General features: G+C 42.4%; 1 protein-coding gene across 1 annotated transcript in view; it reads left to right on the top strand.

Moving 5' to 3' along the window:
• KIAA1217 (KIAA1217 ortholog) overlaps window positions 1–14,083 on the top strand; it is a 50,366-nt gene that overhangs the window by 4,736 nt on the left and 31,547 nt on the right. Inside the window, exons 2-3 of the mRNA XM_009877859.1 lie at window positions 4,360–4,412; window positions 11,777–11,937. Of these exons, the coding sequence (XP_009876161.1) occupies window positions 4,360–4,412; window positions 11,777–11,937 (214 nt within the window). The remainder of the gene's footprint in view (window positions 1–4,359; window positions 4,413–11,776; window positions 11,938–14,083) is intronic.

Below are 14,083 nucleotides of genomic sequence, written 5' to 3'. Positions count from 1 at the left end.
AGGAGAGCAGAGCGTGGAAGAGTTCTGCTGGTGTTTGCTTCACACCCTTCCAGGATATCCACTCTGCTGTTTTGGGGGGACTTTGGGGGAAAGTCTGACTGTGCCACTTTCACTTGGTTCTAGGGAAGCCTTTGGGAAACAACATGCTCGTTTCCTTTCTTTTTTCAGTGAGATAAAAGAATTCCATATTTCTCTCAAAGGGTAATATAGAAAGAAATGTATTTTTCCCTGTCTCTGTCCTTCTTTTTGATTGCTATACAGACTTCACTCGGGGTTTAATTATAAAATATGAAGTCACTGAAAATCTTTCTCCAGGATAGGTTGCCAATTAGATCATGGTGCCAAACTTGGTATTCAAATGTGTCTGTTATGGATGATGCACTGCATGGCCTAGGGTCGGACAGGAACATGAATGAAGAGTTACACAGCCCGCTGCTGGTTTGTGTCTGTATGAAGTATCTTCTCAGTGATGTGTATATTAAAGATGTCCCCAGGAAAGGGAAGGACCATGCAAGTCATGCTTAAATAGCATTGCTGTGAGAAGTGGGTACCAATTCAGCAATACGCTGTGCACTGCCTGAGATTACTTCCAGTTAATTGCAGTATAGGGAATGACATGAAACCTCAGTGAAGCTGAAAGGAAGAAATCTGGTGATGAAATCTGGTGTCTCAATGCACAGTCTCCGGAGAAGCAAGAGCTTGTTTTGCTTCTGCTGAATTTGTGGAGAGGGGTGCTAAGGCAGGGCCCCAGTGACCTGGACATACCCAGGGCCAGGGCTTTGGATCAGGCTGCCAGGGAGAACGGGGCTGGCAAGTAGCCCTGTGCCTGCTTTGCCAGCCAAGTTCTGTGACAAGCCAAAGCCAAGTCTGATGGCAAGGCCAGCTAGAGCTGGGAGTTGCTTCTGACCTTGCTCCCCTCCTTTCCTCCCCTACTATGCTGCCACCTCTGACTCTCCCAGCATTCACAGGAGAACAATGGGAAACAATTCCTTTCTGTGCTCAAGCTGATAAAACAGCCATTTCTGTCCTAACTGCTGCAGAGGGGACCCTCCCTGCTCTTCCTGGGTGGTGGAGAGATGCAGATTTATCTGGGAAATTAATCTGGGAACAGAGCTGCTGCTCAGCCCTCTTGTGCTACCACTGGCGGCAGAGGCACCACTGCGTTTTGTTCTGCCTGACCCTCTCTCCTGGTGCTCAGCGTCCCGGCCTGCCCCATCCAGGGGGACCCTGACCCACCCCATGTCAGCAGAGCGCTGGCCTGCCCCATGCCCTGGGAACAACAGAATGTTGAGAAACAAAAATGTGCGACTGTCACAGCAGCGCTGGCATCCCTGATAGACCCCAGCCTGGCATACGCTGAAGAAAGCCTTCACTTTGTCCCCCTGGACCTCCCTTCACAGGGAAGCCAGAGGGGAAGGGGTGGCTGCAGAGCCCATCCCTGCTCCTCAGGGGCAGTGCGTCGGGCAGCAGAGCTGGGCCACCCTTCCTCCAGCCACGTCAGCCCAGGACACAGCCCCGCTGCCAGGCTGGCCACGTCCCTCCCTGCCCGTGCTGAAGCACCCTGCCTCCCACCGCCTCCAGTCAGACTGACAGGTATCTGAAAACCAGGTTGTTTTATTTGATGCCTAAAAGGTGCCTCCTTTCAGACACCTGTTTTTGAAATGTTTTGTGCTGGTGGCCATAATTAGTCTGAGTATTACAATGAAGCGATTACAGGAGAAATCCTGCCTCATCTTTAGTGGAGTAACTCCAGAGCACATGTGGATTCTTCACATTCTTAATGCCTTTACCATATGAAAACTAAAGTGCTCTGTACAATTGATTCCAGTATTTCATTCGTTTTTCATCATCTCCTATCTCTCGAACATCCTTCTCCCTCTTAACAACATATTTTCCTAGATTTCATGGCAAAGGACAAGATCAGCTTTGTGTTGCCATAATCTCTTTTGAAGCAGAAAATTGTTTCCAGATTATCGAATGTGGGATGGAAAAAACATCATATTTATGAATTGGTAAAACAGATAGACTTCCAATTGAGTTTAGTTCCAGGAAGGTTTTGTGATGATTATCTGGGGGGAAAAAAAAAAAAAAGTTTTCATTATTAAGTGTCAAAAATGCTGCATTAAACTTTGTTAGAGTACATTTATCCCAGGCTTTTAGTACTTGTTTTTGTTCCAAAGGTTACTGTAGCCTGAATCAATTTCTTATTTTAAAACTTATAATAGTGGAAATTCTGTAACATATTTCTTGGTTTGAAATGAATTAGGTCAGATTCACTAGTCATCTCATCACCATTCAAAATACCTTTCAACGTGAAGACAGAAAAGTAAGATGCGCACGCTGTAATAAATCGCAGTAAGAACCCGTCTGCCGGCTGGGGACTGAGCACTCTCTTCTTCCCTCCTTGCATCTGTTAGCATCTCACCACCTGTTTTGCTGCCCTGTTTTCTCAATGTCTGGGTGTCTTGGAGTCTCTCCGGGCTGTGGTATCTGTGTGCTATCCCAGCAAACCACTATTTCATTCCCTGAGTGTGAATGAAATAATTAGCCTGGATTATCTGGCTGGCTACAAGCTGGTTACTCTTTGTATCATGTCAGCTTGCTTTTGCCTGGTATTGGTACATTTGCGTTTATATGGCAGTTTTTGATTGGCATTACTGCTTTGGCCACCAAAAGGCAATTGGAGCTCAGCTGCTGCCACGTGTCCCTGCAGCAGGCTGAGTCGAGCTGCTTGTGTCTGTCCCATCTTCTGTCATCAGTTGTCACTGCTGGTCTTAATCACTCGCTTTTTGAGAAGTTTTATTCCCAATCATCTTCCAAAATTGCAGCCTGTTGTTAGCATTTGCTTTTGCGTGTCTCCCTAGTCACTTAAATACTGGCATATACGGACACATTTTCAGAAGGTCCTGTCTGAGGTCCTATGTGGATGTGTGCCTGTGCTGTGTTGTGTCGTTGACGTACTGGCATGTTAAAGTAGGCACCTGTGTGAGCAAAAGACTGTTTTGGAGCCCCCCAAGAAGGTCAGCTAGTACCTGACTAATGTATGCATTTATGTAAATGGATAAATACACAAATGCTAGCCTTCCTATCAAAAAAGTCATTGTTGTTTAGTGGTCTTTGGTACCTGTGGAAATTATTTGCCATACCTATTGCATACAGTTCATCTCTTTTCTTCTGCTTTTTAGGCCTTTCTCAGGATGCAAGCAAGTCTGTTTTATGATAAAGTTGCTGTATAGCCTGCATTTGGTATCCTGTGCCTGTCTGTGACATTGCTCTCTTTTCCAAAGCAAACAGTTGTGATGTCAGGTGCAAAGGATTTGGGCTGGAAAGTAGTCAGCTTGGGCAGATTAAATGCTTTGCAGGCAAAAATCCTGAGTTTGGAGAAAGTAAAAATAGTAACAAGAAGTGTTAAGTCTTTAATCCTGAAACCTTATATGCAGGCAAAACTATTAGCCTAGCGTAGGTAAAAGAAAAAATATATGTAATGCTGAAAAAAATATTTTCATTAGTTCCAAGAGGCATTAACTGATTGGTTTAGATGGCTGTCTCGTGAGATTGTTAGAAGTTTATTATCTGGGTAGTTGTTTGTTTTGCTCTTTTTTAACCAAACAGATGTCTTTTTTATTGTCTGTTATCGTGCAAAAGCTGTCCAAACCGAGATGCGGTAAGCTGCTGCAACAAGGTATATGCAAATAGGTACCCATGGGCCTTTGCACAAACTCTGTAGTGTCTTTCCAATCCTGTGGTAATCATTCACCTAGAAAAACAAGTTTGAAAGCAAATATATCTGGCTTTAACAAACGGTTCTCTTGTCTTACAGAGAGAGGATACAAGCCATGGAGAAACAGATTGCCAGTTTAACTGGTCTTGTTCAGTCTGCGCTTTTTAAAGGGCCAAATACAAGTAATAGCAAAGATGCTTCTAGGTAAAAAAAGAATTCATTAAATCTGTTTCTCTGTAATGATTTCAGTAATCAATCAACAAAAATAGTGTCTGAATGTAATAGTAAAAAACTCCTGAATACTCAGTCATTTTAAAATATTTTTATCATCCTCATGAGAATGCTAGGCAGAGAGGAAGAATATGCCAATGATAGATGGAGATTAACTGCGTTACTCTTCTTCGTGTTAAGAAAGAATTAGTGTAGCTACATCTCTGTGTTTTCTACCGCTTATACTCCATTCCTTGCTTAACTTGTATTAAAAGCTGGTCTAAGAAAAAACAACAAACTGACAAGCTACTGGTGATTTAAATTAAAAATATGTATGCTAGACAAGGCCATTTAATTTGATGATTATAAAATTCCCTAGTTTTTATTGTTAGTATGTTAAAATTATGATTTTTCTTTTTATTATTTAGTGAGAAGATGATGCTGAAAATTGTGTCCAGCAAGAGCAACATAGACACTGCAGGTAAGATAACACACTTTCAATTTAACAATTATTCAGGTATATGAATAGCTCTAACATTGCTAACATCCCAGCGTATGGAAATGTCAAATTTGCTTAAATTCCCATAGCTGTACTGTCAGAACTGAAGTTTAAGTTCAGGATATGGGAGTTGATCACATCTTTGTTAAGAGAGATTTCTGACAGGTTGAGATGGTCTTTGGAATGAATGGTTTAAATGAGCAGAGTCTCTGCATATGGTGAATTTTCCAGTGACTCATCCAATCTATAGTATATATCCGGCATTAACTTCAGATGTATCTAGCTTGCTGTAGAGGCTAAATATTTCATTCCTATTCTGGTCACCTGAAATTTTCTCTAAGGTTCTTCTGTCAGTAGGGTGCTATGGTTGTGATGACACCAAGGAATTTAGCAGTCAGCAAGATAGCACTTTCCCTAATGAAGCTGTATTGATCTGTTACTAATTATTAGTAACCCAATCTGTTCTAAGCAAGCATCAATTATGAAGCCAGTAAGAGCTCGTCTTATTTTAGCTTCCCACTTGGAGAGCTGTTAAGTGTTTGAGAGATGAAGTTAAGGCTGTTATGAAAGAAGATCTCTATGTAATTGGCGCTCTTTGTGCATGGGCTGCTGTTGGAGATGTCTGCAGGGTGTGCATGTGTTTATATGCCTCCTCTTCATCCTTTGTCAAGCACTGAATGCAAATAAAGGCAGTTCCCTACTTCCTGCTAGTGCTGCTCCCACAAGGAGGTCTATGCTCTGGCAGGTAGTAAACCACACACATTCATTAGCAAATGTATTATGCTCTTAACTAGCCTTTCAGTTGGAGCTGTTAGTTCACGTTCAGGATTCCCGTTTATCTGGAATATGGTATGCCCACCTAATCCGTGCAAAACAAACCAGATCTGGAAAGTATCAAGCATACACAAGAGAGAGGTAAAATCCTGGTACTGGAGCCTTGCTTCCAAGCCATTCTCTGGTCCCATTCCAACTCTTCCCTTCCTCCTGGTCCCTGAATAGGGAGAGCAATCCTTAAGTCTGTGAAGAAATAAGTTGTAATTTATTAGTTTCAGATAACTTACTGAAAAGTCCATAATTTTTCAAAACAACTGCAAAATACTCTTGGACTTTTCCCTATTTCAGTGTCGTTATACACAGAGAATTTATGGTATTTCCCACTTGCACAGGCCTCATCTCACAGAAAGTATCTATGAAACCATGAAAACCCACACACATATTGTCTCGTGTTCCTCTTTGTATCATATTTCTTCTTCAGCCTTTCTGCTTCCCTGGTGCTTGAACTAATTGTGATAAGTACTTTGTGGGAGGCACTGAGTTGGAGATCCTGTCTTATATGGGCCATGCTTTGAGTGGGTCTTTGGACCAGATAACATCCAGACATCCCTTTCAACCTAAATTATTCAATGATTCAGGAGGTCGCTCAGTCATGCCCAGCCCACCAGGATAGTGTAGTTTATCTGACCAACCATTTCCTGCCACTGCCACTGTTGTTCCCAAAGACGCATTCACCACCTTATCATATGACTGAACGCATGTCCCTGAAATGACAAAATTACATCTAACAACTGCACATCTAAGCATGGTGGGGTGGAGAGTGCAGTGTATAATTTACTGTCAAAAGACCAAATCAGCATGTGTCCTGTATTGACAGAGGCATTGACTTTGTCACATGGCCATGCACGTGTCAAGCATGGGGGTAAGGAGACCAGCGTTGTGCAATGGATGCCTTTCTGATCACTTGGGAGACAGGGATAGGGCAGGGGGGCCAGCTGTGCAGCCAGACATCTGCAAGGATCCCTATCAGTGCTTTGAAATACAGTGATAACTCCAGCATCCACATCCCTAAATCCTGTCCTTCCAGCATGACTCAGCCACAAAATTAAATTGTAGCAGATAAGGGAAGCAAGGTGCGATGCTGACCTCAATATACTATGGTATTGTAACCCACATCAGCTGTTACTGAAGACTGCTGTATGATGAAAGAGGCCTGTATAATAGAATATTTTGCTATTCTGCTTTTGAAATTGTGTGTGACAGGGTCTAATAAGTCAACGCAATCCTTACTTTCTTGAAAATTAGGCAATCTGCCAGAATATACTACAGAATGTTTCTCCTTTTAGTAAATATGCTTGGCTTTAAACATGCCAGCAGCATCTAGAAACACTTCTGCTGACTGTAGTTTTGTTAAGTATAGCCATTTAGACAGTCGACTCTCTTAGTATACAATTCCACTTGACGACTGTGCACTGAGATACCAGTTTTAGCAATTTCAAAGTCTATTTGCAAGAAAAAGTGGTATAAAATGTTGATTGAGCAGTCCTTTCTAGAGCACTGGTAAGCAGAAACGTGAATTGCTTCCCATCCTGAACAATAAAACATCTGTGCAGGTTAAAATTGGCTCATCAATGTTGAACCAACATTGTATTTTATAGTATGTGTTCCAATGATAGGAGACTTTCATGCAAAAAATAGGGAACTAGCTCACCTGTGGAGGGAAAGAACCCCAAATTTCTAAATCCTAGATAACTCTGTGAAACTAGATTGTGAATGCTCTGCTTTGTATTTCATATAAACCTAATTGTTTTATTTAACATGTTTTTGCTTCACCAGTGTGTCATAGATTCTTTGACCTCAAATATTAGAGAGCCTGAATAAAAATGCTTTTTGCACTGGGGAAGATGAGCCTGTAAGGATCACGCTTGTCTGCATTTCTTATGTTTTATCGCTTTAGGCTCAGTTCTTTCATGGGGGATGGGTTTAAAGAGTAGAAACCTTCCACAGACTGGCTATGTCTCTTCTGTTAATGTTAGGAGAAATCCCATGACTGAATCCTTATAACCTTCTTCAGTTCATCAAGAGTGAATGACATCAAGGAACTCTTAGGAACAGCATGTGACTCTATAAACAAACCATATCAGGCAGAGTCTCCTTGCCATTACTAACAAATATGCTTAGAAATGCTAACCTATTCTCTGTTCTCCCATATTTTTGTTCATCAAGGAGTGAGACTGATAGATTCTGAATTAATTGATTAAACTGAGATCAGTTTTATTACAGATTACTAAAAAAGCAATAGTTCTTTGCTAGTTGCTGCCTTGTTGCTACCTGGGGGTCCTGGTGGACAGCAGGATGACCATGAGCCAGCAATGTGCCCTCGTGGCCAAGAAGGCCAATGGCACCCTGGGCTGTATTAGAACGAGGGTGGCTAGTAGGTTGAGAGAGGTCCTCCTGCCCCTCTACTCTGCCTTGATCTGGAATATTGTGTCCAGTTCTGGGCGCCTCAGCTCAAGAGAGACAGGGAACTGCTGGAGAGAGTCCAGCACAGAGCCACAGAGATGATGAAGGGAGTGGAACATCTCCCTTATGAGGAAAGGCTGAAGGAGCTGAGTCTCTTTAGTTTGGAGAAGAGGAGGCTGAGAGGTGACCTCATTAATGTTTATAAATACATAAAGTATGAGTGTCAGGAGGATGGAGCCAGTCTCTTCTCAGTTATGTCCAGTGACAGGACAAGGGGCAACGGATGCAAGGAACGTTCCACAGAACCATTAGAAAAAACTTTTTCACTGTGAGGGTGACAGAGCCCTGGCACAGGCTGCCCAGGGAGGTTGTGGAGTCTCCTTCTCTGGAGACATTCTAAACCCGACTGGACGCGTTCCTGTGTGACCTACTGTAGGTGATCCTGCTCTGGCAGGGGGGTTGGACTAGATGATCTCTAGAGGTCCCTTCGCACTCCTAACATTCTGTAATTCTGTGAATGACATTTTAGTAGTTCCTGAAGAGGGATCAGGTACGTCTTTCTGTGTTAACACCACCAGTACAAACCTAGAGAAGGAGATGGCAGCAGGGAGAAGTATTAGACATGTGGTGCTCAGATTTTATTCCTCTGTGAACTGTCTTGTCATCCATGTGTATCTGTTTGCCTTTTTCACATGCATGACTTGTGCTGTGATGATCAATGAATCAAAAATACTGTCCAAATCTGCTTGCTTGTCTCAGATTCAAAGATAAGTCACACCAGTCTTTCAACTCTGTCAGAGTTTGCAGGTAAAATATATCCTGAATTCATTCTGCATCAATGAGGCGAAGTTTCACACTAATACATACACACACACACATATATATATATGTGATTTTAAAAATACTTATTTATATATATCTATTAGTGTAATACTTACATATATATATAATTTTATTATTTTAAGGTTGCTTTAGTACTTGGCCGTAACAGCTTGTTAATGACGGAATTGCAACCTTAACATTGCTTTTTGCCTATTTGAACTGTATGGAAAGAGAACTAAGTAACTGTCACGTCTCTCCAAATGGTGCTTGAAAATGTTGCGACTTTTTCATAAGCAAATGAGTAATTTGTGAAGAAACGTTGCCGGGTGTCTTCCGATGGCCCTTTTATCTAGGTTGCTTCAAAATAAAGTCTTAGCACTTAAAAAGAAAAACAAAATCTGGAAAACAAAAGGAGAGTGATGTCTTTGCAACCATAGCAAAAGCGTCAGGGAGTGGAAGTTGTGTTCCTTACTTTCCTGAGCCTGGGTGAATAGCAAACCTTTCCCCTTCCTGCACGTTAGTTTTCTTTGTACTTTAAAAATGGCAGCTTAGTTCATTAGCCTTTGTAAAAGAAGTTAACATTTGTGTTTTGTCCAGAGCATTAGGGAATTACAGAGAGATTTTGCATTCAGGCCCCCTTACCTCAGTCCAGCAAGGGTTTATTTAAAAAAATCTGAGAGCCAGTGCTGTTTCTTTCCCTTCAGTCCATCTGGCTGCACATCTAATCACAAAGCTACAGCCTGGGACTATTTTGAAAAGCAAGCTATACTCTCTAGATGAAGCAGCCCCTCATTCTGCTGCCCTTTCGTTCCTTTTTGGTGAAAATATGTAGCTCTGAGAAATCAGCTGCTGATCCTTTCTCTGCTCCCATGCTCACTCGGTGTCTTTGGTTGTTTTTCACACCCTTGGGAGTCCTATGTTACGCTTCACAGTCTCCGAGCACACTCTGCAACAGGGACACTGTGGCAGCTGAGAGTACCTAATGGTAAGAAGAGGTGGCCAGAGCAGCAGCAGAGGAGGAGAGATGCTTTGTAGAGAGTCAGAGACATTTATTGTTTACAGAAGCAGATCACAGTCCCTCTGCACTAAAAGGAAAGCCGGCACCCCTTCCTGAGAAAATATGTGAATTGACTGGAGTCCAGCATGGGGGAGAGACTGGCGGGGACTGATTCATGCCTTGGCTGCATCATCACAGGGTTGGGGGCCAAAGTTTTGGAGATTTTGTTTGAGGCAAAGAATAGCAGAAAGGTAGATGTGCTTTCAAAAAATAGCCCAGATTTGTGGCTAGGGATCAGAAATCTTGGAGGCTTGTCCACATTTTTCAGACTCTCTGGTGGTTTCTGTCTGTAGGGTTTATGAACTACATAACTTTTTCTAAAAAAAAAAAAATAATGGAAAAAATAGTGCATGTGGGAGGGAAATGGATTCTTGACTGTAGGAAAAACTGCAGTGTACGTGTAGACAGATAAGTATTAGCATATATTAGACTGAAGCATGGAGTGGGCACAGGATGGCAGTGAACAAGGACTGTTTATTTCTTGAGTGTTGCTTTCTGTTAAGCAGCTCTTTGAAAGTCGAGAGTATTGAATCGTACTGGAGTATTTGCAAAAATGTGCAGTAGCTTGCTCAGTAGTGAAATGAAAAGTGCTGTTGTTGAAGCACAGAGCAGATCTAGCTGGAACATGTTTAGGTAAGGTATAGCATTACAACGGCCAGCACTGGGCTAGAAACAGCTTTTTTGTTTGCGCATATCTCTGAAAACCTATGGCATTGTGCACTATATATTGCACGGGTGCAGCCAGAGGGGCCTGCGCTTTTACTGACAGGAGTTGCAAATGTAGGTAAAACAAGATACATGATTCTTCAGAAATTCTTTAGATAAAAATAGTCTGGCGTAATTTCCATCCTTTAAAAATGCTTCCCCTGGATGAATTTTGCAAAAGTTACATTTGAGGTATCCACACCTGTTGGAAAAGGAAGAACTATGTGTTGTTATGCTGAGCTGTACTCGTTTGGGCACATTTGGAGACTTACTACTTGGAAAAGACTACTAGGGATGAGAGGGTGGAGATAAAACTTACCACTCCAGTTCATACTCATTCCAGACAGAAGAATGTGTCATGCCTTTTGGTGCACTGAAAATTTGCCTTCAATAGGCAAAGAAAAGATCGCAGTACTAGTTTCTGTTTGATTTCATTGACCTTGATAGAATGTGTGCTCATGGGAACAAATGATGTCCAAAATCCCTGTGCAGATCCATTAGTTACTTTCTGTTCCCTCAGATTTTTTTGTTTTCTTCTGACAGTATGTCATTTTGTCTGTCGATGGTGAGGAGGGGATGAGACACATAAGAAAGAAAGTTTGAAGAATGTGGGCGTGTAAGTGCAAATTGCTAGAAGAAGCTGGCACATGGCTATTAGTCGATGAGCTGGAATTTGCTTGCCCTGTAAATAAAGCTTCTTCCCAGGTACTTGAAAATGAAAAGAAAAAGCTTGACATTGATGCTGTGAGAGGAACAACATTTCTTAATGAAGAACATCTGGTGAGGACACTGACAGATATTCTCAGAATGCGGCTCGGCTCACTTCCTTGTGTTGCGCTATGTTCCTGTGTAAATACAGTACTGAGTAACTGACAGCATAAAGGGGAGTGGGTGGATGCAACACGGGTGGAGAGCAGTTCTCTGCCACACCATCATTTCAGTTCCCTTCTCCTGGTTTTGTACAGTAGCTCTGGGAAACACCTGACAGAAATAATACAATTGTACTTTAAGCAGGAAAGCAAGCTTCTCTCTAGAAACCTTTTCCCTACGCTTGGCAGTTGGACTGAATCTCTCTCTGGTGATAATTAATCAACAAATAGGCAGCTCAGGAGTCCTGTGAATTTGCATCAGCGCTGTCTTGGATGGCTCCTGGGAGGACAATACTGAAGCTACTTTCAGCACCAATTTGATTTCCTGATGTTTTGTGTAATCTGCAGTTATATCTTATTTAATCTGCAGTTATAGCTTATTATCCCACTTCCACTGCGTGTGGTAGGAAGCATTCCTGTGGTAATGCAGTGCTCTGATGTGGCTGAGGGTCCAGCCCAGGCAAACTCTGATATTGTGCAGTCTTCTCTCATAGTATGTTGTATAAGGAGGTGTCAGTCCCCTGTCAGTAATGAACGTTGTAATTTTCTTTTCTTGTCTATCTTTGTGAAATACATGTGGATTCAGTGGGCAGAGGGAGGATCACGTTGGCACCTTCTCTGTTGGTGAACTCAACCTGTGCTGCTTCTCACTGCAGGCGCTGCCAGCATATCTGGGGGGAAGAACGCATTGGCAGCTGTGGAGTCAGCTGTCATCCATCACCCTGCTGGAGCCCCGTCGATGCAAGTCAGCCTCCATGGTATGAAACGCAACGTGTCGGATCTGCGGCTGCAGCTGCACCAGATGAAGCAGCTACAGGTATGCTTACCTGGGTAATGCTGGGAAAGTGGGTTGTCAGCTTTTTTTTTTTCCCTATTTCTCTCTCTTTTATCTTTTGAACATGAGTGATTGCCAGTAGCAGAGTTCTAGCAAAGAGGAGACCCAAGTATTACAGACACAAAAGTGCATTCTGCTCTAGCATAGACAATTGCATAGTCCTAGAAGTATGAGAATTAGCTGAGTTTAACGACTGCTGCTCAGATACTGAGAAGAAGCTTCAGTTGTAGCTTTGATGACTCTAGACATTAAAGCTGTATTTATATTACAATAATATCAAGTCTGTGATTACAGTTTGGACCCTGCTATGCTATGTGCTGTATAAACATTCTGGAAAAGCCATGTTCCTGCTCCATACTGTTTACAGTTGAGATGGTTTTAAAATTCCTGAATAAACAACTTTGATGTCAGGAAACCCAAATGTAGCTGAGGATCAGTAGATATGCATTAAGCCAGAGTCTGAGTCCTGTATTTACAGAATCCAGAAGAATAGCCAGCTTGAGCAGCGAGAAAACAAGATATTTCGCAAGTTGCTGCAAACGTGTCCTATTTACACTCACATTTTGCCAATATCTTCCTAGCACATATCAACACTTCAAAACCTGCAACAATGAAACATTAACTAAAATGTTCTGTTGACGTGTACCGTTGTCTTGCAAATGTAAATATATGCTATTCATCTTAGACTGTGAAAATAAGCGTATGCAGCTGTATAGGTCTTCAGCCCTTCACTTAATTGGAAACTGGAGAGCTCTGTGTATTGTCTCAGAAGAAGTAAAAGGAGGTAAAGCAATTTCATGTAAGACAAAGTAGACAGCAGGGGAAACTTCAGTACTCTGCCAGTCCTCCTTGCCTGGAAAGTGACATCACATGTTTGGTATTGTAGGGCTACAGCTACTGCTATTACAACCAGGGTGGTTTTGAATATGGGAATAGTACTATGTCGATCTCCTTTGATCTGCTGGTTAATTTTAGAACAGAAAAATGATAATACAGATCAAAATTCAGAGGACATTTTGCTTTCACTCCCTTAACTAAAGGAAATTGAATTCTGAGTCAGTCACAGGGCAAGGGAAAAAAAGGGTGAGAAAAATGTCAGGGTAAAGAAAATGTGTCCAAGACTGAAGTTGCTGTGACAAGGTCCCAGGTTCAATTTGCTGGTAATGAAGATCTGGCAGAATGTATTTGGAGCGAACGGTTGTGTCAGCCAGGTGACCTCTGCCTGTGACATAGCACCCATGTACTTATGTCTTCAGTTCAGGATGAGTATGTTGCTATGGCAAATCCATCTTTCAGAAGCTGTTCCTAGCAGTGCTGCCTACATGCTGGCCATCATGGTCCCCACCTAATTTTGAGACTCTGTCTTGGGATCTCTGCCCTGGCACAGCAGTGTGTATCAGCAGTGTGTATCCTTCCACATCTGTGCTGCTGCTCCTCTGTCCTTCTGCAACTCCACATGCCAAATGCAGCTCTTGGCAATCGCCTCTGGTCTGGTTACCAGCTGTGCTTAGCATGCGGCCTCACGAAGTGGGATGGAGAGAGCAGTTCTGCGCTGGAGGCCGTGAGTGCATCGTCCTCACAGGGCCTGCTCACCAAGGAGGTGGCGATTCCCCAGCTGCACCTTGTCTCCATGGCCCTGTCCAGGGCAGTATCCTTGCTTCTGATCACATACAGCATCATGGCACACAGAATTAAAGAGTCTTGTACCATCTGCACAAATCACTGTTGCCAAGGAGGTCTTGAGATGGAAAAAAGGACATACCCTGTGTGCACTCATTAACTCTGGCTGGCTTTGTTTGTTTCAAACATGATAGCAAATTTGGTGCAACATACAGTAGAAAGTGGGCAAATTTTTGATAGTCAGATGGAAGAAGCTGTAGCTCAAGGGAAGCGTTGATATATTACATGTAAATAATGTTCATGAGAATGAGTTTTTGTCATGGCTTTCCTGAATGAGTGGAATTATTTTGAAAAAATGTTCACAGCTGGTAGGGCAGCAAGTGAAACAGGCAGTGTCTTAAACTGAAGAGTGTTGAAATATCACACTTCTAATGAAAAAAATTTTGTGCTATGTTTTTAGGAATATAATTCTAAGTAAAAGGGAAAAGTATTTTTCTATTTTTCCAGG

The sequence above is a fragment of the Apaloderma vittatum genome, unplaced genomic scaffold, assembly GCF_000703405.1.
Source record: "Apaloderma vittatum isolate BGI_N311 unplaced genomic scaffold, ASM70340v1 scaffold30781, whole genome shotgun sequence".
Taxonomy (NCBI): Eukaryota; Metazoa; Chordata; class Aves; order Trogoniformes; family Trogonidae; genus Apaloderma; species Apaloderma vittatum.
This window is presented reverse-complemented; position numbering and strand designations above follow the sequence as displayed.